The sequence below is a fragment of the Struthio camelus genome, chromosome 1 (assembly GCF_040807025.1).
Source record: "Struthio camelus isolate bStrCam1 chromosome 1, bStrCam1.hap1, whole genome shotgun sequence".
Lineage (NCBI taxonomy): Eukaryota > Metazoa > Chordata > Aves > Struthioniformes > Struthionidae > Struthio > Struthio camelus.
This window is the reverse complement of record NC_090942.1, coordinates 34,677,096-34,703,603: the sequence shown is the minus strand read 5'-3', so window position 1 is coordinate 34,703,603 and position 26,508 is coordinate 34,677,096. Positions and strand designations below refer to the sequence as shown.

At 40.0% G+C, this 26,508-nt stretch overlaps 1 protein-coding gene across 4 annotated transcripts in view; it reads right to left on the bottom strand.

The window, feature by feature from the left end:
* TMEM117 (transmembrane protein 117) overlaps positions 1–26,508 on the bottom strand; it is a 240,055-nt gene that overhangs the window by 165,973 nt on the left and 47,574 nt on the right. For all 4 annotated transcript variants that reach the window (XM_068933809.1, XM_068933817.1, XM_068933813.1 and 1 more), the window contains one exon: positions 23,102–23,234. In XM_068933809.1, coding sequence (XP_068789910.1) covers positions 23,102–23,234 — 133 coding nt within the window. The remainder of the gene's footprint in view (positions 1–23,101; positions 23,235–26,508) is intronic.

The following is a 26,508-nucleotide window of genomic DNA, read 5'->3' as shown; positions in this document are numbered from 1 at the left end:
GATCTACAATACTTTGTCAACAACTACAAAAAATATTATTGGACTTAAAGGATTATCACATCATCAAAATAAAAGCAGCTTTCGAGTTTTATTACATGTACATGCAATCACAGTTTAAGCAGTCACAAAATATTGGTGCAGAGCAAAACTTCCCTTGGTTTACATGAACTTATCTAAATAATAAAGGAAAACCCATTCTCTGTGAGTATATAGAAAATATACTCTGCAATTACGTAAAATTACACTTACAAAATGCACATTTTGCAGAATGAATGGCTAAGAGTACTTCTATTTAAGACGTGCATTCTACTGAATGTACACTTACTCTAACTTTGATCTTTATACCGCAAGACAGAAGGGACTCAAATGAGTCTCCTACTGGACAGAGGAAGAGAAAACAGATAAAAACAGTCCATCATATGTTAGGTTGCCTCAAACATACACTAGAATTGACAAAGCTTTAATGTAAAGAGTTTACTCTCACATTGAGGCTCTGAGATACTATGAGAGGAATCAATTATTATTATATATTAATGGGAACTTTCTCTGTGAACTAAAGATTTTAATAAGTCAACATGATTCTTTCATACCTACCCCAATAAACTTCCACTTCTTTTTGGAGGTTTATCGTAGTAGTGTTTCTCCTTGAATGCAAAGACCAACTGAACTGATAAAATCAATTGCCTTTAATCAAAAATACTGGAAGTTAAGCTGGTAACAAATCTAACAAATCATGAATTTAATAGACTTAGAACAACCATTTGATTAAATCAGAACAGTAGGTTCCAGTTAACATTTTTTTAAAGTATACTTTGTACGATATTCACAGAAATGGAATAGCTATTGGTAAGGCGACAGAAATTCATTATCTATATTCACTGTTTGCCAGCCTACTTCAAATTCAGATGTTCTAGGGGATATACTTAAGAGCTGCTGCAAAGGTGCAGATCATATTTTTCATTGACACCAGCCAAAAATCAGGAACAATAGGCTAGATCGTAAGCAGCCTGAAAACAAAAAAGCCCAGCCCCTAAGGATAGAAATTATTTTTTCTTTGCCTTGAGCATGTACTCAATCCACCAACAAACTGGAGACAGATAACTGGCTCAGCTGTTACCTACGTTGTTATCTTCTTGAATAAAACAGAGACAAAGGAGAGAACAGTTGAGTCATGGTGCAGCTGCAACACCCAGTATGAAACTAATCCCAGCTGAACCGTGCGGTCATGAACAGTAACTAGCAGACACCAAATTAGGTTTGATTAATAAATGATTCCACCAAATAGATGGTCTAATTAAATAGCAGCAGTTAATTGGTACATGATTTATGCAGATAAAAGCATTCAGACATGTCAAATGTAAACCTTGCATTAAAGAACCATATGTATAGCCATGTTGCATGCTGACGAGAGATATCAAGCCAAGAACTCTGAAACTGTGAAAAATCATGTAATACTTTATTAGACTATTATCCTTTCTATATAGGAAACAAAAGCTAGCGCTCTGAATCACTTATTTTAAATCGCACCATGGCCCCTAAGTATCTCAATATACTTTCCCCTATATACTTAAAGATAGATTTTGTGCAACCTATTTATTTTCTCCATTAGCTATGCATGCATGACATATCCAGCAAAGATTACCTGGTGATTTAGAGTGAATTATCCGGCACCTGACCTATTAATTCATAGCAGTTTGTTTATGGGCAGATTCAATGTATTTTGATCACATGAGTAGCAGCTCACTCTAGGTTGTTCCACTGGTTTAAATGAGGTCACATGAGAGCTAAGCCATTCCTTAAGGAAATCTATATAACAAAATCTGGCCATAAATCCAACCTTGCATGTTCAGAAGCTGCAATTCTCAATAAGTCAACACCTTCTTTGGTAAAATTTCCATGAGAGTCATTTCACAGATAAAACATTGCTAGGTACGTGTGAAGGGACTGATCAGCTTATTGAAAATAATTCTTGTTTTATTCAGTTTCACAAACATTCAGGGTAAAGATCAAACAAACCCACAAACATTTATGCACTGTGCTGAATTCTTAATCCATTTGAGAGGCAACTTTTGGCATGTATAGAAAAATCCCATCTGTCACCTATTTACACGCATAAAGATCATGATACAACTTATTCCTTTAACATCTTCCCTTATCAATTATTTATTAATTAGACAAATATGATTAATGGATAGATACTTTCAACACCCGAAAACGTGCAGATGGCAGTATGAATATGTACATGCTTTAGGCAGAATATATTCTTTTGTGGGAATTCAAAAAATTTTTGGCTCTTCCTTCAAAATCCCATCAAATATGGAAACAGTGTATCTTTCAGATGCTTTTTATAGTAATTTTGAACCATCTCATGCATTATAGAAATGACAAAAGACATGAGGGGTACCTTCAAAGCTATTGTCAAATCTGAATTACAATTAACGTCTGGCAAGTAAATCAGGCCTCGTTAAAAAGCAGATTACAAATGTTTAACCACAGCACCCTCTAGCTGCCTTAAGTCTGATTTTAAAATTTCAGTATCGTTTTCCATATACAGATGCAAAAAAATTATTAGATAACTCACCAGCTTTCTAACAGTATAAAATGAATTTGCATCGGCACTGGAGAAAGTATGGGCATTGCTACCTCTGATCCATCTACCTGTTTTTCATTACATGATGAACCCTCCCCATAAAAAACCTTTTCTCCAACATCCGATGCACAAAATTTATTTTTCCTGTTGAGTTTCCTAGTGTGAAAAGCAGAGCTCAGGAAACTGGTTTGGAGAAAATAGAAGTAGATTCATTTTCTTTAGGATGCCAAAACAACCTCAGCTGAAAACGGACAGAATCTGTCTCTACGTTTCACTACTTTTCACTCGTCTGTGTGATCTGCACTCACTATTTCAAATGAGAAAGCACCAGCAAACAGCGGCAGACCTGGGCTGAACTGAAAGCGCACATTGTTAAATAAAATGAGAAATCCAGACTCCCCTTCTTGGATAACACCGGTCCACTGCAGACAGATAAAAGCAGTTTATCACGTTAGTCCAGCTGATTTGGGGAAGTGCTGGGTCACTTTTCAAAGCCTGCGCCTTTCAGGCGCACTGTGTGATGCACGCTTACTTTTTACTTACTCCTCCCTTTTCTTGAGACCTAGATTTTACAGGTTTAAGCTCTTTTAAACCATAGCATCCTAAAACCTACTAAAACTTGGTGTACTTAGTGTATCATTTAAATACTCCCTCACAATTCCATTTCAGTGTGACAGCATGCAATTAGTTTCTTTGTTAATGTTTCACCGGCAACACGACAGACATACAAGGTATTTTTTTAACCACAGGCACTTTTGTTTCTAAGAAAACTCCAACAGTTGCAGATCTTTACCAAATAATAAACTGTCTTGCAATGAACAATCTTCAACAGAGTGATCTTACTCCTTCTGTGAGTCTGTAGTCTGAACAGCGTTTTGGATAAGGCAAAGTCCCTTCTCTCTCTTACTTTTTCCAGCCCAGTCTTCCTCTAACATGTGTGAGAGGATGCCCTTCTTCCCAGAGTGCACTATTTCTTCAAATGCCCTCTTTGTCTTCATCAAAAACATGGCTGAGAAAACTCAAACCTTTGTCTCCAAATAGGGTTCTGCTTAAAAAATTCCCAGTCTCTTGGTATGGATTAACAGATAATAGAAATTCACAGGTAATATTACACCGTTCTTTAACGGCTCCTCGAACATCTATGCTCAACTAAATGCCAAGTTTCCATTAACAAAAAAGATGCTAAACTTATAATGCTAGAACATGAAGGTCACAAAAATGAAAATTAAAATGAGGAATTGAGCAGAAAAATCAAAATGTTACTCATAAAACCAGGTATAATTTGCAGTTTCATGCAAATATAAATTTACCCCCTCCTGTCCCTCCTTCAGGAAGCCCTGGAAGTCTCAAGAGACTTCCGAGAGCTTTACAGAAATGCCAGAAGGTGCCAGTAATGTGCGAGCTTTCAGCTTCCTATTCTTGTGTCACTGTATTTTTTGAACATCCATTGAACAATGTATGTGTTTATGTGCTGGTCCGGTTTAGAAAGGAAATGGTTAATAGAAAAATTAAAAAAATAGCTTTTTTACTTAAAGTGACTAGAAAGCTTTAAAATGAAATCCAAATATTTGACGAAATATATTTGGATGCACAATTATAAATATAATTATGTGATTTTTTTAAAAAAGTACTTATGTTAGTGTAATGGTAGTCACAAAACTGAACACTCAAAATGTCAAAAAAGGTTAAAATAAATGCTCACTGTACTTTGCTTGTATTACAGCTGCGCTGAGCTGCAAGAACACATCCAAACTCCTGCAGGTCCCTGGGAACATGCAGTGCAGAACATCAAGCTATCAGACTTTCGTTAAAGTACATGAGAAAATAAGCATTGTCTCAAACAGTCTTAAGCAACAGCAGCGAAATGCTTCTTCAGGGGAAATGCTTGTTGAGTTCCAGGTACATGTCCTAAACACGTAAGATAAAAAAAACGTACAGGCCTGAGTATAAATCTGAACTTCAGCATGGAAGTGAGATATTTGAGACCGCATTCTGATTTTAGCTGATAGACAGATACACTCTATCTATGTAAAACTACACTGCTGTTAATCTAGCCAAGGACAGGCAGTAACCCTAGATCTAGTCCTGTTAAAGCTAACAGCAAAACCCTGAACGACCCTGACAACTGCACAGTTTCCCCACTAAGTGTCATAAGGTAACAAGAAGTTATTGTGAATAGGAGCCAACTGTCCCAAGTCTGAGCATGACTCTCATAACTTCTTAGTCTCAAGAAATCATCTTTGGAAAGTGGTAAGCATGTTGATTCCATGCATTTTGAGTCAATGCTCTCTTGCTGACCACCCTAAACAATGCTCTGTAAACGCCTACAGGCTTGCTGCCAACATTACGTATTTCCTCAACCTCTTCTTTTCACAAAAAGTGATGGCATTTCCTGCTGGAGAACAAGGAGCTCTATCAAGCCACAATTTGCTTTTTCCTGGTCCTACAGCCTTCTGAGGCGTTAAGTTTGCAGCTCCTGCACAGAACTGGAACAAACACATATTGGCAGGAATACCCAAACGCTTAAACTTTTTTTATGGCAAAAGAAACCAGCCAGACTTTTACATGCAGTGCACTGGGCTGTCACTACTGTTTTGCTTTCTCCAGAACCTGTTGTTCTGGTTGTATTTTTCCATATACCTTCTTATATGTGCATGTTCTCTTCCCCCCACCCTCAAATCACGAGATTTCCTTGTCAGAACGGTGGTAGAACTGGCCAAATTGGTCATTGCAGGCTACGTCTACCCTGCCTTTTAAACTACTTTTTGATTAGAAAACCACATTTGTACTTAGACCCATGCAGGTAAGCTTACAACGAAGCAACATGTTTCAGGTCATCTTTCAGACAACACCCAAGGGAGGAAACTTCCACCAACACTTGCCCCTTAGTGCAGACCTCAGCAGGTATGTGTATTTGGTCATCAGATTTCCAACCTCTTTTAGCAGCAATCTCAGGTGACTACAAGATCGTCCCTAAAAGGGATGCCATGATTATCCCTATGTGGCATGCCACGAAGGCAAGTAAGACTTTTAGGCAGCCTCAGCTTGGGCCACTTAAACAGTAAGAACCTGCCTCACCAAGCTCCAGTGTCCCATATTCTCATGAGAGAGGCTATAGCAGAAGCTCAAGAAACCATGGTGCCACAACAGGGCCCATTTCTGCTCCTTTGTCACCTCAGGTCTCCAAGAGCAGCTCACCAACCCACTGTGCCCCTTGCTACCCAATCATCGTACTCAAGACCTCCCTCCCCTGCTTTCTACTTGTATGTTCCTGAACACCACTGGGATCTGGGGCGATGCTGCAGGATTTCCCTGAAAAGGCACATTGCTACACCTACTGCCCCACACTTAGAAATCACCATGTTTGGCACAGAAGTGGGGAGGGCCTGAGCCACAAATCACTAGAGGACCAAAAAATATACGGGAATCATACTTGTCCCCTTCTTATACTTTTCCCTAGGCGTCTTCTGTCAGCCACTGACTGAGTCAAGGTATGTGCTTATATGGACCTGACTCCTGTTTCATGCTCTCACATTTCCTTTCGCTCCTGATATGGTCCATGGGCACATACTAACATTTCCTGAAACAGCATTCTACACAAGGATATCCTGAGCTTTAAATTATCTAGCTTAGACATACAAAATGCTCCATTTTCTCTATTACTTGATTCTATCATTTGCATAATTTTGATTTTTACTTCCAGTTCCTCAGATATTACTTCTCAGGTCTTTTCCGTGATTGATAGGGTCTTTTTAAGTGACAAATCTTGATCCAGTCACCTCAGTAGAAACGCTCTTGATTTATCATGGTATTAGAGATATTCATATGATTCTCAGATCAATCAGTAACCTCTTTGCTTGAATTTACCAATCGTAATATAGGCCGGTTCAAATACCATGGAGTCTGTTTTTAAAATAACAACCATTTTAATCTCAAGCTTGCCACTGCAAGCTAAGGACCTCCAACTCGATCCTGAAAAAAGGTCCCAGACATAAGGCTCCCCTGTAGCCAAACACAGTCTCTTTCTATGAGATAGATAGTCAAAATTTTCCGAAGAGAAAATAAATCTGAGAAAGATCTTGAAATAAGGGACTCCCAGTAATGCCTCCAGTCAACTGCAAAAACCTCGAAAAAGATTAGCAAGGGTTTTAGCACCATTTTTAGTTTTCCTAACCCATCTTGCTGTTATTTTTAATGTGTAAATCCTAAGACTTTAAGTTTAGCATAAGTTTGTGACAAACTTTTTTTTAAATTTACTTACAGCCATCTTTACTCTGTTCTCCTTTTCAAACAGAGAAGCATCTGGAACCAGTATTACCAGATAGGCACATGCATTCATATGCAATATTCATCACTACAGAATCCAAGCAACGTTTCTGACACTCTGTGCACTGTGCTTATTTACTGTTTATAAATCACTTCATTTATGCAGCTGCAAAGTAAGGCAAAGCACAACAGGGAGAGGCTGGATCTTAATAGCTGCTGCGCGGAAATATCTTGGACACAAGAAGCTTTCAGCAATAGGAGATGAGAACATGATTTTCCTCTTGTTAACCCTGCCAACATGACAACTGAGCATTTATTGTCCATTTCCTGGAGGAGGCAGACAATTCTTACTTGAAAAAAAAATCTGAGATAACTAAAAAGGAGGCTGTTTCTGAATTACAAGACCTAATCGTAAATGGATTGGCCGTGGTGGTGCTATGCTCTAACTTGTTCAACTTTGTTCTCAATTTACTGATAGGAATTTTTTTGTGCATTTCATTTTTTTATATCCTAACTTAACGTTCCTCTTTTTATACAGCTATCTGAATACTTTTTGGGCATGGAAGGCTTCTAGCGGGTTAAGTTTCGTGAGAAAGCAATTTTTAATTATTAACAACATAATTCTGAAAAAGGCTAAAAATTTCCTTTGGCGCTCACAACACTGAGTGGTACAGGCTGCTACGCGTGATGAGAGGCATGCTGAAAAGGCACAGGTCAGCCCTCAAAACTCCCTGGCTTTTGTGACAGACGTTTTGGCAGTCCGCTACAGAAGGTTTCTTTTTTTCTTTCCCCGAGCCAATCTTGCAAGCCTTGGCATTACATCCAAGAAACACAGTACATGCAGGCCTCCAGCAACTCAAACAACCACATTGGCACATTTCTGCCACCACAAGGAACCGCCGCGTGGGGAGGCATAAGGGGAGATTGCGTGGCACCGGCCTTGGCTGTGCTAAGACAGAGCCAAATCCCTCGGCAGGTTCCCTCACTGTGCCTTTGACAGCGCATGGGGATCCTCCTGTTAATTCAGCTGCTCAAGAGCAAAGGGAATAATCCCTTTCTCGATTTTGCAAGCTTTTTAAAGGCTCCTAAAAGGTTCTTTTGATTCTCTTATTATTTATTAATCAATGGAAAACTAACCATAGGGGTCAAGTGTTACTCTTAACCAATATCAATTTATGTTCTCAGCTACCGTCATACGTTAACACTGAATGGAGATATTACAATGGCTCACATGGAAAAAGTAGAACCTATTGTGTATCTTTATTCTCCTTTTCAGAGTGTATGTCACTGAAAGCCATTTTAACACAATTCTTTTTACAGGTTGCTGCCATTTAGATAGACAGGTTTTAACCATGTGATCTTCAACGTTTCATTTTAACTTGTACAAGCAGCGGTGCTCTCCAATCATAGTCATGCTACTTCTTTTACAGGAAAAATATCTCTAAAAATAACTTCCCAACCTACACTTTGCTAGGCGAGCACAGGAAAGAGCCAAATATTTCTAATCTACCTGCACAGCATTCAAGAATTTGCAGTAAGAAATGTTTAGATGGAAACTTTTTGCACTGGGAAATGTTTATATCCCAACTTATGTTAATCTTTCTGTATGCATATACAAATACCTTTCAGGTATGGAATTTCACACTCAGCTGTTTTCAAGCTCATTCGTTCCTAGATTGGTGAATTGCATTAAGAGTTTTACTCACTTTAAATACATCTGAGAAAAAGATCTTGAAATAAGGGACTCCAGTAATGCCTTCAGTCAAAGGTATACCTCTTCAAAATATAAAAGAGCCTTTTCATTTTCTCGGGAATAGTCACATATTGCTAATATTCCTCCGTCTCTCAACAGCTATGGGCACCCATTCACAAACACACACTAGGACTCTCTTAAACACACTTTCCACTCCTCCTTTCATAGACGACCCCTACGTAAAGGATGAGGTGAATACCTCAGTGAAAGTAACTGCATTTTTTCTGAATAATACGGAACATTTCATGTTAATGTTAACGCTTTAACATTAAATGTAGTTGAACAATGGTAACACAGAGAAAGCTGAGTGAATATTCATTATAAAAAGTTCTTTTCCTTAATTTAGCAAATTTTTCTGCCATCTGTTACAGCCATAAGTAGTTATTGGTACATTCTTTAAAATAGTCTATGAATTCTTGAAGAATCTTGGACTGATTGCTAAATTTTTATGGCAAGCATTCAGTGTTCCATTCAAAATTATAACTGTCAATTTGCTATAACTGGTGTTTTGGCTACCCAGTTATAAGAGTGCATTAATCAAATAAGTTCTTAAACTGTACAGTAATGTTCTGACCCAAAACTAATTTTGTGAATCACAGACCTTACCTGCTTATCAGAAGGCAATAACTGGGAACGTAAGAGTAAAGCTGATTAAGCAAATATAAGATAACTGAAATGACTGTGTAACAAAGCTTCCAGGAACTTATTCAAGCACAAAGTTTCTTTGGGTGCTGAAACCACGTAACACTCAGTTTTGGAACAAATATCAAGAAAGGAAAAACAAGGTAAGAAGTCCTGTCTGTAAACTTTGCATACTATTACCTCAAGATCTGCAAACGAGAGTGCAGTTGGAATAAGGGATAAAATGCATTTCTGTTTAGAAGGAAGAAGTTCTAAGACAGTAGTTGTTGGTTTACCAGTAGAAGAAAACAGAATTTTGCAGTTACTACCAAGCAAAACCCCTGGATCATTCAGTGGGTATTCTGACTGAAGAAGTCAGGATTTGGCAGAAAGACTCACAGAAATAAATGGCCAATATATCTGAATAATGAACTGAGACAAGACCTGGACCAGAAAACCCATTAGTCTCCTCAGTCTTTTCTGCAGACTGCAAATTTTCTTCATCAAATCCTGAAAATTTCTCCTCCCTTCCCAAATTGACTGTATTTTTTCCTGTTGGGGGACTAAGGGGTTTCTCTACATTCTGAGTATTGCTCAGAGAAGACTAAGGATGCAGGCCAAGCCCACAGTAAAAATATAGCTTGCTTCAGATAAAAGAACAATTCAAATAAGCATCAGTTAAAATCATGCAGGTAATAGGAATGAGATGAGCTACTGCTCTACCATCTTCATTTATGCCCTTTACTGTCTAGTAATCTGAATAGTTCCCATCTCTGCATGACATCCAAAGAGATCAAAAAGTTTCTGCCTAACTTTCGGGGGTAGGGAGCTGTATCAAAAAGGTGGACTTTCAGTCGTTTTATTTTTACTTGAATGTAACTCCAAAAATGTTCCCAACTTCTGGCTGTCAGCTAAAATGTGAAAACTTTCTCGTTTGGGTGAAAACCATACATTTCTGAACAAAAATACAACACTTCTAAATTAGAAACAGTTGTATTTTTATGTTGACTGACGGCTATAACATCAGAAAAAGCAATAGGAAGATATATATAACCACTTGCTAGACTCAGATATTTCAGTAAAAGCTTCTGGCTTTATTTTTCTGGATTTATCAGGATGCCAACAAAATACGTTTTACAAACGCACATACTTTTGGGGAGGACTGCAATCATGAATGCTCGAATAAACTCAAATATCATTTTCTCAGAAAATAAATCTGATCTTTCATCTCCCTCCATTTTCTTTTGCACTACTGAAAGGTGAAGAAAACATAACATCTCAGATTGCTCTCTCCAGCACAAGCAGCGTAACCATAAGCATTAAGGCCACAATCCAGCAAGGACTACCTGAGGTGCTCAGTTTCATTCACACAAGTAGTCACATTCCAATGGGAGACATTAAATACATGCAGGGGCATAGGGAGGGTGCTACACGAGGCTCTTATTCCAGGTGTTACCCTGTGGCACCACAGGGGCCAAATTTGTCGGAGTCTCATCGGCTGCTGCCACCACTGCTGCCAGAGGAAAGTGGGCATCTATGACATTTCTTCCTGCCCTTTCAATTTTTTCTCTTCTCTGAAATGGCTTTCTTGCTCAGCATTCTCAGTCACAATTAGGCCCTCCACGCCGGCAGCCTCACAAGACTGGGAGACGGGTTGCCTACCCAACCACTGCTACCATCTGCTTCGTCACTGGTGCAGATGTGAGGGACGGGTGGGCTCTCTGCTCCCCAATTGTGTTAGGATGATAAAAATGAGAACGCAGCAGCAGTATCTAGGACAAAGATAACCCTCTTGCTACGGTTGGCAGTTGTTCTACGTGTCTTTCCAGTCCAGGTGCTTGATACCTTAGGGGTTTGCAGCCAAAGGGAAGAGGAACAAAAAGTTGTGAGGAGCATTCTCCTCCTTTAATAAACTGCTTTTCATTGAAGTGCTTATTATTCGTGTCCTTGTTGTTAAAACTTTTTTTGTGTTCATCTGGTTGTTCTCATACCAACTGGCTAAAAGTAAACAAGAAAAGGAAAGAGGAAGTAAGGGACCAGCTCCTCAGCCCACAGAAACTGGCAGTAGTTCCACACAGACTGCCCTGCCGAAGATATGTCCCAGTTCTAGTTTCATGCCCCATAAGGGACAAACCTCTTACTATTCCAGAACATAGCTTCACAGATTTCTTAGCTTACAGGGAGAAGAAATGCTCAGATGACTTGGGAATCTGACTTCTTATACAAGAAGACACTAAACTTTACCCAGATCATCCTGAGTATTTCCTAGCAGGCCTCAGGAGGTGTCTTTCAGCCTCCTACACTGCAATTAGCCATAGACATACGGCCCCACATCATGAGGAGCAAGTACAGGCTTACGGCGGTGTAACCCAGCAACATTAGGACCAAGTTATTTTTGCCCTTTGGAACTCAATATTTTGGGTTAGAGCAGAGCATTTACATATTCAGGAAACCGGACTCCTACGTGTCATGTGCAAACAAAGCAAGATACATGGGCAATAACATGAACGCGAACGGTTCCTGAACGGGCAGACAGCTGACAGAGCAGGGTATTTCCATACAGTCCAAACAGACAATGCCATAATCACAGTGTCATAGTATGATTAAGAAAAAACACTATCAGGGCCTACATGTCAATGCAATAGAGAGTAGTATGCATTAAAAAAACTTCACAGCCTTCGCCTTCAAAAAGGATAGAAGTTGTCAGTGAGCGCCCACAGGACGGTCAGGGAAAAGTCTGCTTTGTCATTGCATTTGTGATGTGAACTGCTCACTCCTGAGATGTCTTTCTGGGTAAGGGAGATTTTGGTAGGTTGTTCACATCCGTCCAACCTGGGATCTATGACCATTCTACTCTAGTCGCCCAGTGATCTGCAAGACCTACTTTGTCCTCTGCCTGCACAGACAGCATGGGTTGGGGAGCAAATTTCTTAGACTTTACAAGGTTTTGGATTTCAGAACCATCATCTTTTAAGGGCATCCAAATTAAGCATTTTATTTCCTTTGCCATTTTCTGGCCGAGGAGGAACAAAAGCTTGCTGAAGTGTAATTTACAGAAGATATAAGTGATATGGTAGATTCAACACATGGAACCAAGAGGTACTTTTTCACCAGGTGATGTGATTATCTTTATCAATAAAGGTTAAAATACCTTGAACTCCTTTGGAAATTCTTAAAGTAAACTTCAATTTTCAAGTACTTTTGCTGACTCATGAGACTCTTCAATCACAGTTACTAGCAAAGCATGATTTCTTTTGTTGATATGATCTCACCAGATAACTGAGCCTTAGGATCCTGGCAGGGATGATGATCTGCAGTAAAATGCTTCACTTAAAGACTGCAGCTTTCTACTTTCTTGGACTAGCATTTTATGACTGTGATTCTTACAGCTGCATTAAACTGTCTGCCCTCTACACAAACTTACATGGTTTAAGTCTGTTTCAGCTTCTGCTATTTAGAACCTACCTATCTAAGGGAGTGCTTGTTTTCGGCAAGCCATTTGGTAAAGACTCATGATGCCCTCAAGGGATTACTCTCTGAGAGTGGTATAGAGGACTCACGGTTTTGAAACCCATTCCTTCTGGCAGTTCACAACAGCTTAAACCTTCTGCTGCTCACAGAACAACATGGGATAATTTTTCCCCTCTGAGTAGGGAAAATTATTAAACCCTTCCTTCTAGCTGAGAACTTGAAGAAGGAGGGGCAATTTATGCTTTGCCTTATGGTACAGCTACACGGCCAGAACAGATAAATACAGAGGATACATTAATATAAAGGTCATGAAACGTATGGCTGGCGAGACACACCTTACAATCAAGGTGGTCTAGAGCGCTAATTTAGATCCACTGTGGGCCTTACACTTCTACAGAACAGTAACAGTGATTAGGAAAATACATTCCTGTTTGTTCCTAAAACTTGCTCTAAAAAAATGTGCTAATGATGCAGATCCGTAGACTCATTAAAAGGTAAACAAGCAAACTGAGACAGAATCCTGAATAAGATCTGTGTAAAGTCTTCAGTAAAGTTCACATTTCCAGGGACACAGTAATCTGTATGTAGGTGCAACAGGAAGAAAAAGGGAAAAGGAACTGTTACTACTATGATCAAGATAAAGTTGAAAGTATTTAATGGAAAGCTATTATTGTGGTGTTTTTAAAAATGTATATAGCTTTTTCTTTGTCTCAGTTTGTTAAATGAAAACACAAATCCTCTTTACATGCATTTATCAGCTGGAGATTTGTTTGCAACTGGGTCCAAATTCATCAAATGACTTAAACAGAGCCTCTTCATAATAAACTTTACATAAAATTGATTATAGGAATATTTTCTATTCCTAAGGAATTTCTGTCAGCAATATAAATTGTGCTGGAATGCACTGTTGCTGCAAAAGAAATGAGCAACAGCAAAAGATACAAGTACACCAAAAACATGTACTCTCTCCTAGTTCTGTATGAGAATAACTGAAACCCATTGACAGCATAGGTAAAGAATTCACGCCAAACCCCCTGCTGGCGCATTCAGCACTCAAAGGAGGTAATCTTGACAATTTGTACTATTATCATAGTAACGCCATGATTAACATCAAAAGAGAAAATAGTTTGTGTCTACAGTTTTAATGACACTTTACACTGTTGGATAATAATGCACCTGAACATCTTTTGGTCAATTCAAAATTGATTCATCTAAGATTAAATAGCTAACGTTTGTGAGATAAGCAGTCTCAACTCTGATTTCGGGACGTCACATGAAAAAGACATCACTGTGTTGTAATTTTAAATAGAAGGACATTATTTACTGATGCAGTCTCCCGCAGGAGAACCTGGACTTCCTACAGGAGATATACTCTGCATTTAAAAGTAACACAAGTGAAAAAACTTCAACACATCTACATATCAACTTAGATTGTCTTAGCATGACGACCATATAAAAGTCACATGTAAAGGACAAATATATGGGACATTTCCTGGGCAGTTCAAGACTCAAAATTCCTTTAATGAATGGAACTATACTATACTATACTATATGGGGATAGTGAATTTATGTTTGTGGTATGTAAAAATCCAGGAAACAGTTTAATAGAAAGAATCACCTTGTCTTTCCACTAGAGTTAGCCTTCCTACGGTTAAAACGTGCCCTTTGCTGCCACCAAGTGGCTCTTTCCAAAATACATTAAGAAATTGCAATGCAATACTACGGAACACTAGCTGTGTACGCTTTTTTTCTTCCTTCTACAAATGTCTTCTCTGCCATATGACAAAAAAAAAAAAGATTTTTTCCTTCCCTGTATGTTCCTGTGATTTTTTACATACTTAAATTAACAAGCTCTGGTTCTTAGCTGTTAGGTGTTACACTGCTCAAAATCACTGCTGAAGTCTAAGAATCTTAATGACTTCAGTTAACTAGGGAATGAACAAGCACCTCGCTTTCTAAAAAAGTATTCAATGCCACTGAGATAAAAGGGATACCACAGCTTTTTACCTGTACTTCAGCCCTCACATAGGCACTCACTCTACTTTTTCAGGTAGCTAATGGAAATCTTGACACTCTTCAGGTATCACAGACCTAATCATTGTTTCAAGAGCTGACTGCACAGGGTCAAGAGCTAGATGGGACTTTGAGCAGTGGCGACAGTTAGCTGATCTGTGTTAGAGTGCATAAGGCCTGAACCACATGGATCTAGCTAATGCTTATGACTAAAATACATGGTGCTCTGATGTAAGATGGCTCCAGTCTGGTGGGCATTGCAAATTAAATGGGCATTGCAAATTAAATTTTTGTCCTTGAATTGAAAATGTTGAAAACTGTTACAACTCCAGGCACGAGGTTGAGAGTTTAACCACGTAACCTAGGCTTTTAATTGTAAAGCCTCTTTGGACCCGCACCTGGTGCACTGCACAGCACACTGATACTAAACACGTTTATATTAACCTCTGCTATGCAGATAAGAACCCCTCTTCCTGTGAAACCAAGCTGGAATTGCATGCTAGAGTGCCTTGTAGTGTGTAGCGTGCCATTGTTAATTAGCGGTAAGTTACTAAAACATGGAATAGACCACAACAATACCAATTAGCCTTCCAGCAATAGCTGTGGACAATTGCAGGAAGAGGATTCTTGGAAACATCTACAGATCTGGTCACTCTACCACAGGAGATTTTAAAAGATTGAGGAGGAAACAACTCTCTTGCCACTGCTTTTGACTTTTTGATGGAGATGGATAGATCTGCATGAGCTTCGAAAGCCAAGACCTTTCTAGAGTCATCCTTTTCAAATACCTAACAGCTCTCCAAAGCACATTACATCCCTCAATTTTTAATGAAATCCTGATCTACTTTGTTCAGTCTTTTAGCTCAAGCTCCAAAATAGAGATAAGAAATCACCACAAGTATAGGAGACAAAATGCACGACAAGTATTTCCTGTTCCGCTGGACTACCTTGAGACAAGTCTTCCAGGGATCCTCTGCAAGAAGAGGACAGAAAATGTGAAAGGAAAAGCTCACTGGCACTATGCAGAAGTTGCCAGACAGCTGACTTAATTATCCCAGGTCTGAATACCAGTGCCACATTATATTTTAAAAAATGAAGGCCATGAGTCCAAAGGCTAGGGGCATGGTAGCACACATGTTTCTCTGTTACAGAAAGCTGGGAGAGGTCTTCAGATGGGAGAACACTCTGGAGTTTTCCACCTGCACACTGCGAGCTGGAAATCACTGGGAAAGCCTCAAATTCAATAGCCCAGCACTGTTCCAGCTTCCCCCAAGCTGCAGGCAGAAGAGGACTCTGATGAGGGCCCAGCAACAGCATTGTAGAGGTGGTTTAACCATTCCCACCTGCCACTTTGGAGTCACTGGATGGTAATGTTTTTGACCAAGTCTGGTCACCCAGTGGCAGGATTCTGTGATATATTAGAGCTTTTAATTTAGAAGTTATGAATTTGTAAGTCCAAGAGGAGAAACTCTATACTCAGAACAGCGCATGACAGCACTCTTCCAACCAATCTACTCAGAACCCTGATCAGAAAAGTCGACATCCTCATGATGACATCAGCAAGTGTCGTGTCCCCTCCCTCTGCCTTCAGAAGCTTTTCAGCTTGCACACAACATTTTTGGCTTGCTATCCATCCACTGAACTCACAACTAAAAAACACCTTTGCCAAGCCTTTTTTTGGTCATTTCCCCCTCTCCAACAGCGTCCAAAGTAATTCAGTCTTTTCCTATTTTAATGACGCAGTCATACATCTTTTCTGTCTTCTACGAGAACGTTAAAAAACCTGTTTACACAGGTTATAGCTTCATTCAGTTATTACAAATATTAGCAGTGTTTGGATAATAACTTAAACATATGTGTTGCAGAAGACATCTGTACCCCCTCTCGCAAACTCAAGTAGGAGTCGGGGGAAAGGAGGGTGTTTGGACAGCCATCCCCTCCCTGAAAGGGTCACAGAAAGGTTATATCCCATTTTCTGAATGCATATATCTTGGCAAAAAGTTTTTTTTTTATTAAATAAGCCATTGGTACTGTTTGGAAAACCGTGTTCATGCTGTTGGCTTCTGAACATCTGCTGTGAACAAGAAGATAACAGTATCTGAAGAGCTATTCTATCCTGGGTTATACTTCACCAGTCCCTCACAGAAGTTACTCAAGGCAGAAATGCGTATTTCTACATTCTCCCTGTGCCCTTCCAAAAAGTATATCCTTGAGAATATGTTGGGTTTTGGCCACTGCGCTGTATCCTGCCCAACAGTGAAGAACGGACATGACATGATATTCTCTCTCTCTCACAGACTGTCCCATGGAAGAGAACGCCAAAGCACTACCACCACTACACACAGTGTAGTCCCTTCCTGCACACCACCCGGCAGACACAGAAGGCAGCTTCCACTGAGCATGTCCTTGAGATGGAGCTATGAAAAAGAGATGTTCCGTATTTCTGCATTTCACAGAGCAAGCTATAAAAGAGTCCTGCTGCATCAGACCATACAACAGAAGGTACCTGAAGAAGTACAACAAAGGGATCCCTTAACAACAAATGGATTAGACTTGAAAGAGAGGTTATCAGAGCCCAAATCCAAAGCCAAAAGATTGCTCTTCGGACACAAGAAGGGCAAGGAGGTCATCTGACAGTGGTCTTTGGTAGGATGCACAGTTCCTAACTGAGGGGTATGGCCTAGTCCAACCTTCTTCACATGGGCTTGAACCACTTCTCTCCCACACGGCCTCTCCTAACACACCCTGTTCCTAAAGTGGCCATGCCAGAGGCTCAAGCAGAGGCGAAAGGGCTAGTGAAGCACCTGGAAAGGCTTGTGTCTGTAGATTTTTAAAAGCCATGAAGTACAGTACAACTTTGTTATAAAATTCTATGTTATTCTCATGTTGTCCTTGTTACCATTCATCACTTGAATTCCTGTTTCTAAAACGTTTTAAGAAAGTTTTCAAGCTAGGCTAGCTTTCTAGTAGAATTTCTTTCTGCAAAATGAAGAGTTTGCTTGCTTAGTCTTCTGAAGGCTTTAGTGCACTGGACTCTGAGCTGCTTTTGCACATGCCAGGTTTGGTTCTGCTCTGGCTGTTCAGCACTCTTGCTCAATAAATCTACTGCTTCTAAAAAATACTGCCTTGACCAATAACTGACTGGGTGTTACCAGTAAGGGCTAACACTAGGTATTCTGAGCAGCTGAGCAGCGGTGGCACTAAAAGGACCCAAATGATGTCTCCAAAGACCATTGAAGGACTTGGTGAACGGTCTCTGCTGATAGTTCAGGACTGCCCTGTGGGAGCTCCAACCCTGGTGCCTGCGTCCCCTGCAGATAGCCTCTCAACAGCCTTGGGATGGAAGTGTGAGCAGTGGCAGAGGTGGTGGCAGGGTCCTCCTGCTCTGCTGCACGGGGAAGTGCTCCTGAAAGCCCCGGCTCCACTGCGGCTGCCGTGGCCCTCCGCTCCCACTGCAGGCATTCAACTACCTCAGCCACCAGCCTGAGCCCCCTCCTGCCGGAGGGGGACTGGCTCCTGCCACCTTCCCACGCAGCTCCCCCGCCTCCTTGCCATCCAGCTGCTCCACCTGCTGCTCTGCAGGCTCCTCAGGCCCTCCCTCCCACCCTCTGCCCCACTCTGCCAGGGCACAGCCTCCGCACCCCCGTAGAGCAAACTCTCCCCTCTCCCAGCATCTCACCATGTATCTGCCTTAGCCTAGCACCTGCGGCCTCACTATGACATGGTGACACACTGCAGATGATAGTCACAAAAGATGAAACGTCCTGATGAGAATTAGGCACAGCATTACCAGGCAAGTTGCAGTTCATATACATGCTATGAATCAGGGTCACAGAAACCTAGGCCACAATGGGCAGAAACAGAATAGAAAAGCAGAAAAATATTTCAGAAATTAAGTTAATTTTAATGATAAAACACAGCCAGAAGCAAAGAAAATTTCAGCGAGAAGAAAATTCATCTGCCTCTGAGAATTAGTCATTCATTCATGTGACAACACTGTCATCACCACTTTCACTGATAAATCCACGGATGCCATCTACAGATGGCAGACCTTCCCAGATACTGCATCCTCTTCAAGTGGTAAACTCAGAAAACTGCACAACTAGTTAGCTGTAGTCCAGCAGGGTAAATTTCTCCCTGCATTGTCATGGTGATTGTGAAGGGCAAGGAGGGCACCAAACACTGGCACACTGGCTTCTAGCATGTTCCCCAAACATCTCCATCTTGCAGAAAGCCTTCCAAATGCATGCTTTGCGTCCCTGCGGCACACAGAAAGGACACGGGCGAAACAGCAATTTTAGCTGTCGTTGTCTGGGTCAAGCCACATAATTCAGAGAGAAAGTACATATGCTACCTCAGCCACGGTAGAGAGAGAGCACCATGCCATTATTAACTCTGTTCCCATTAGGGAAAAAAATCTGGAGTTACTCTTTAATTCCTAGCCTGAATTTTGGAATACCCATGCCATGGTTCCTACTGGAAAACCCTGCAGTGATGTCCATGAATCTCCCTCTCTAAACCATGAAGGCCTGCATCATAAGACAAGTGATATCCTTATAGTTGGGGTAATCATCTGAGTCATGTGCCAGGCAGCCAATGGGTTTTCTTAAACCACTTGGACAATTCTGAGAAATAGCACATAGATGATGAACTCAGCCACCTCCACAATGGACTCTCCTGCGGTAGACTTGCCCAAACCAAACTGTTTAGCCATCAACCCATACAGATTAGGTGCTGCGAGACTCTAGAGAATGATAACTACCATTTTTGTAGGGATTTTAGGTCCTAGAACTCTTTTCTTTGATGCTGTAGCCACGGGGACAGCTCCCACTGGATGGCTCCAGTGTGCAGTCACTGTTCATTGTCACTTATCCTGATCACAGTGTGCTTCCAGCAGCTCACCTAGCAGCCACTGCAATGCTCCAGTTGATTTTCTGAGGAAACTGGTCCCCCTTCCTCAGAACACGGGCTGAAGAAAATGAAAAAAAAAAACTTCCTCATAATTTCATCTTGCTCTTAGTATTCCACGTCTCCCGAATGACTGTTCAGAAAAAGGCTGGTAAGCAATGAAGATCCTTAACCACAATCACCTTACTCTTAAATAGCACCTAAGAGACTAATCTTGTAATATGAGGGAAGAAAACAGCTCTGACTGAAAATCCTTTACTCTAATCTTAACCCTTTGCTTAGTCCTGGGTTAAGTTATCGTGCATAAATAAGGCATCCTTTCTTGTTTTCTGTCTCCATAGCCTGATTTTCTGCTGTGTGATAGTGGGTTTGCCGCAGTCCTGACAGAGAAATTCTACATTAAAGATCTACTTTTTTGGGCCCTGTGTCCAGCTAGAATTCTGCTTATTGTTTTAACAGATGAGAAGCAATAAGAAGTAATAGCTGCAGACCATTCTCTGACAGCTTTTCAGACATGTTTCTTCAGCCAGATGTTCAGCTCTGACTAAAAGAACAATGACCTAATGTACAAGGGGTTAGTGCAGTAAATTGTAAAGCCCCTAAAAGGAAATGGCACTGAAAAAGAAGAGGGACTTGTGAAAAGATACGTCCTAATCTGTCACAAACTTTTCAATTCCAATTGTCACACTTCCACCAAGCAAACAGCTGTACAGTACATCTTCACATGCCAGCTACTTGTTCAGTTTTTTCTCTTCCTAGCAAATAGCAAAGTATAGTCCTTACCATTATTCTTTTCAAAAGGATATATTCAAACTGTTTAAGTTTGCTAAATTAAGACATGTGTGACTGACTTACAAAAAAAAAGGTCTGGCAACTGTAAAATATAGATACTCAGAGATGGTAACATGAAACAACTTTACAGCACTTCTGGCATGGGTTTCTCCAGCCCTCAACAGGTTATTATTTCCACAGAGATCATCAGTGCTGGCATGCACATGCAACATGCATGATTTTCCTACTCTAGTGAGCCACAAAGGAATTTTCATTTATAAGATCAAACGTCTGACATAAGAAACTTGTCAAAATCACTCTCCTGCCAGCATGCAGGGCAGGCTGATACAGAGACAGAATGATAAGCAAACACACAGAAGAAGAACTGTTCTTTCTTTCACTCAGCCTTGTAGCCAGTAACTGCAAGATTTTCACAGCCCTTGTTTTGGAAAGATGTGTATTTTGGATTTCAAGGTGTTTATTGCACAAGAGTCCACGGGCACAAAGGTCAGCTTGTCCCTCCAGAGACAGTAACCTTCACGCACATGGATCCTGACCTTTATCCTGGAAGCCAGTCCCTCTACTGTTGGTTATTTCAATACAGCACTGTGGCAAAAGTCTGTTGTCAGAGGTGTTCTTCTATACAGAAATACAAAGCATGAAACAAACAGCTTTCATAAGGATTGCATTTACTCAGGAAAAAGGAATTTACTCCTTAAAAAAATCTTATTGTGGAAATGTGAAGCAGTTGGCTTTGATGATGTTTGTCTTTTATTGTAGAATCCCTCTGTGCATTTTTTCAAAAGTGCTATATATTGTTCTGCCTGGACTTTGAGAAGACTGATTCAACTGCTCTGTTCAAGTTGAAGCTGTGCAGTTTGAGACCGAAGCTTTTTTTTCTGAATCTGCTTAGCTTTTTTTTTTTTTTTTTTTTGCTGAAATGCACCCAAAATATTCTTAATAAGCCTTTACCACACTTTGAAAAGTCAAAATGATTCCTTGGGCCTAGCAGGGTCAGCTTCCCATAATGATCAGTGACAAATATACGTTTGGAATAAGCTCTAAAATAGGAGAGACTGCACTCCACCTTAGAGGGGAGCATAGGCTGACTGACTCCAACTATGTTATTAATACACTGTGCCTATTTCCAAGCTCTTCGACATGGCTCGTCTTGGGATCTCCTCTGTGCAGCCAAAAGGATGCTGACGAATCACAGAAACTTGTGATTCGTCCAGATACAAGGGACAGGAACACTGACAAGGACAAACAAACTCTGATTTCCAGTCTGAGTCAAGCTTTCAGATTGATTAATGCTTTGTCTAAGAGATAGCGGAGCTTCTGGAGTTTTTAGAAATACCAAACACAAATCATAACATAGTACCAATAGTAGCACGAATATGTAAATAGGGAAGCCAGAAACCTGCAGTGCTCCCACCTTCCCCACTGGGGGAGGATTATTCTCCCTCTTATTAGGCACCTATTCACATCTACTACCCTGTTACCATGATCACCTCCGGGTCATGTGATCCTTTCTTCTCCTAAAACAGCGAGTGATTCTGTTGCCTTACTCACCTTGCCTGAACCAAGACAAATTAATAATGTTTGGTTTTATTGCAAGAATCACTTGATTACCCCAGCTGGTCTGTATTCACATTCATTCAGTGACATCCAGTGTGTCTCCTACTCACCTTCTGTTTTATCTCACATTTCTGTATACACCGTGCATTTTTGTTGGCACGCTAAGATCTGTAATACACCACACCACACCAGGGTCAATTACATAACACTTCATCAAATCTTTTGGTATGCCTTTGCTATTCTGCAGAGTAAAGACAAGTTATTCACTTATTTGCGCTGTTCTTCAACTCAAATATAGATTGGATTTCTTTTCCCTTGCTAGAAGCTCTTCAGATGCTACCTTGTCTTTTATAAACAACATATCTGTGTGGCTTTTCCCAGTGAACTCATTTAGTAGGCATTAGATGACTAATAATGTAGGTTTTCTCAGGACATGTGAAAGTGGTGTTAATTTTGAGAATAATAGGAAAAAGCTAGCTTCCTTAAGGCAGAAAATTCAGATAAAATCTCAGCTTAAAATAGATCCAAGTATACTGAAAACATAACTGCTGTTCCCTAAATCAACCTTAACTTTGCCCTGCGGAGGCACGTTATGGAAAAAAACAAAAACAAACTAAGACTATTTTAAGACTATTTTTACCAAACTGGATCAGCAAATATTATTTTGCATAACCAAAATAGCACTGTAGTACACATTTAATGTTTGTGGTTTGAGTGTGCACATCCTCAAGTTTGGATATTTCAACTTCTTTTAACACTGAATTACCTGAGTATGCACACTGATAATATTTCTGTTTTAAATTATTCAGTCCTAACTTCAAATCTAATTTGCTCAGCTGTAACCTTTAATCAAAGCAATTAGATATAATGATCATTTGTACCACCATGTAAGAGTTGCCATAACTGGACAAGATCCCACTTTTTTATAAATGATACTTTCATCCTCTTGGCTAATTAACCAATCATACTACTAGTCTACCTCAATTTAGAAAACAGAGGAATAAAAAAGATGGTGAATGCTAACAGGTTGACATTTTGGTAAGCTCTTGCTCCATCTAAAGTCGCATAATATGAAAAGAGTTTCCAAAACAATATACTCTACAGAGACAGAAAAAATATCTGTTGCTTACCTCATATTCCCTGCCATAATCAGGAACAGATTATAAATGTGAGAAAAAATGAAGAGGAAGAGGATGGTACTGAAGAACATTGTCATCCAAGATCCATGGTCCTCTCGAAACATTTTCAGCCGGAGCAACTGACCTGCGGTATGAATATTATGAGAAATCACAGTTTAGTCAGTCAGTAAATAAATGTCTACATGATAACAGAAGCAAAACAGAGTGCTAAGCTTTATTTCTTCTTAGGTCTAGTTGTTCCACTTTGTGTGGGGAGGGCACAAAGATTTCAAGATCATGCAACCTAACTACTTTTTTGTACTTCAGCATGGAAAGAGATTAGTCCTACAAAATTACCAGGCTGTCTCTCACAGACTGATGACTAATTTGGACTCTGATTCTACAATCAAAATCACTGAACTGAACCTCTGAAGGAGTCTTCATCCTAACTTTGGTACTTGAACAGAACGTGGCTGTGGTTTTACATATATTACATGTATGTAGTGACACCATTAGCGTCTGCACCCACTCCAACTCTCGTGTGCTGGCACAGTAAGTTGAGCAGCCATATGCAAGTGAACAGCTGTGTGGAAACTGACCCATCTAGAATAAAAAAGAAATCTCACCCTTTTTTTTTTTTTGGCAGTTAAAATAGTACCATTAGCCTGCTGACCTTGAGGCTCAATGAATGGTAGTACAGCACATCTGTGTGGGAGTGGGAAGAAGTGATGGACTGGAAGGGCAGTGGCTTAAGCCATCACACCCTCTAGAAACTGCTATGTCCTAAAACACTAAGGCAAATACTGCAGCAGGCAAAATCTCCAGGAATTAGTCTTGACTTCAAGGTAAGAGTCACTTTTTTAGTTGCATTCTCACTGTGTTCTGAAAAACCCGTGTATTTCTAAATTGTGAATTCTGCTTGACTGTATGAAATTGAAGTGTCACGAGTATCTCAGGGCTTGTGAAATCCACTGTGTGCTACCAGGTATTTCTCTAACAGTAGAAACAGAGTCATTAAATCTTGAAGGCTGCCTCTCTCTTTCCACTGACAGAGGTGAGATAATCAGCTCAGACCAGGGAACTATCACATAACAGAAGTTGGATAAAAGTCATCTCATAATGTGCGTTGGTCTGCCTTTTGAAAAACACAAATGTGGAGTAGAAGTGGAGGGGATTAAGGGCAGCTGGGCACAAGAGAAAGAGATTATATGCTTTTGTGATACAGCGACTTCAACTGCAGGACCAGCTGAGGAAGAAGGAAACTGCCTGGAAAACGCTAGATCAGAGGGAGAGTCTGTATCACAGGAAAAGCCATCTTAAGGTGACTGCTGCTTAAGCCCAAAAACAGAGAAAATACTTGGTTAGTAAATAAACAAATGATCATCACTTTCTCTCAAGGACATTGAGACAACAGTACTAGGCCACCTCACTGCTTCCCTGTTTTGTGAGGTTTTGCAGGGCTGCCATGTGTTATTGTCCGCCACCCATTTAATGTCAGCATAAGAAACTCTGAGAAAATCTGAATTTCTTCAAGTATGTTGGAGGACTTACACTCCCATATTACTTAGCTTTTCAACTGGGATGACCTCACAGAAAGGAGTTCTGGATCATGCTATGGACTGGGTAAGTCTTAAGAGACTTAGGTTCAGTTTTGAATCCTACCAGAGACTTCTTGAGACTTACAAATATCTTACTCTGCATTCAAATCTTTCATACACGAAATGGAAGATAATATTATTCTCTTTCTCTTTCCAATTATCTGCTTTGCCCATCTGCACCGTAGACTTTTGCTATGTTATACCACAGGGAGGCCCCAAACTGATCAGACTTGTAAGTGCTAACATGAAAAAAATCCTAGCACAAAACAGAATAGAGCTTACAGCCATACTGATAGTGTAATTATTACTCATTTTCCAGCCACAAATACACACCAAATGTTACTGCATCACAGAGAACTAAAAGATCTCTGGAGTATTTGAGCTATGATTGTTTTTCATGGTAACGTTCTTGCCATTTCACAAATGTAATATTACCAGTTTGTCAGAGCAGGATTGATTTTATTGTCATGCGCCCGTAAGTCCTACTGCAATACAATACATCCCCCCCCTCCATCCTGCTTTTTATAGCTTATACATAGTTCTAATGGTTCCTATTTTTGCAAAGGCTATTTACTTCTACTGATTAATGCTCTAAGTAGAAGTGGGTGAGTGGTGGTGTAGAACTCTTTTTTTCAGTGTTTGAATCCCCCGCAAGAACAAAACCTAACATCCCAGATGGGAATTCAAAGAGGTTTGGACTAACATATTATACTTAACATGTTTAATAGCAATACAGGGGCTACCGTGGTCATTTTTATGGAAAGGCAATATAAGAAAAAATGATCAAGGGCTAACTACCAAGCAGTTTATTACACTCAAATTTGACAAATGCCAACTTATAATGCCTTGTTGTAGGCAGCAATGTTACAAAGTAAGCTCTTAACTTTTTTGTATCATTCCCACACGGAGAAAAATCTCAGTTCCTTATGCACATTTTCCTGTATCCCATTTTCAAATGTTGCACACTCAGTATGAAATCCAAAGGAAAAAAATTGAAAGAATGCAACAATAACATACTAATAACAGCATTTTTTAAGAGGAGCTGGGAAGATTACAGACCATTACAATTCATTTCAAGCACTAAAAAAAGCTTACTGACTCATACATCAATTTCTTTCTCATCTGTTTAGTAGAGCATTTCTCTTATGAAACGTGTGAAGTAGAAAAATGTCCCCTGGCATACATTGTATGCAGCCCCAAATTCATCAGGACAGCAAAGTATGAGCCTGTGAAATATCTTGCACTGGTGTTCTGCTGTTAGAACTCTGCACTTTAATCAAGTGATCTGACATATTACTCTGTACTGCAGAGAGCATCTTTTCCAAAGCACACTAGTATGTCTTGTTGCTTGAAAAAAGCTCTTCTTACTCTCTGATGCAAGGTGAAATTTGCCATGTTTTCCTTCAGGAACATATTTTTCCTGGACTAGCTTTCCTTTTCTTCCTTCTCCTCTTACCTCTTTCTCTCTGTCCTCCTCCATTATCACTAACATAAGAGTTTCTCATCTGTTCATTTCATGTAGCCCTTTACCCTTTTCACCTGTCCATTCTATCCAATTTCCGCATCTCTCCTTTCATCTGCTGAACTCTTACTCTCCTCCAGCCCTTTTATTTCCTAATACAATACATCTATTGTTTTCTAGTGTCTTAATATTCTTCAGACTTGTTTCTGCAGGAATATCCTATCACCCTTTTGTCTTTCATCTCTAAACTCTTTAGGCACACTATTTATATCCACTGACTATAGAGTTTTTCTCCTGGATCTCTGCAAGTATGGCGCAGCCATATGGGGAACCATTCTTGCCACTTCTAATCACTGCTT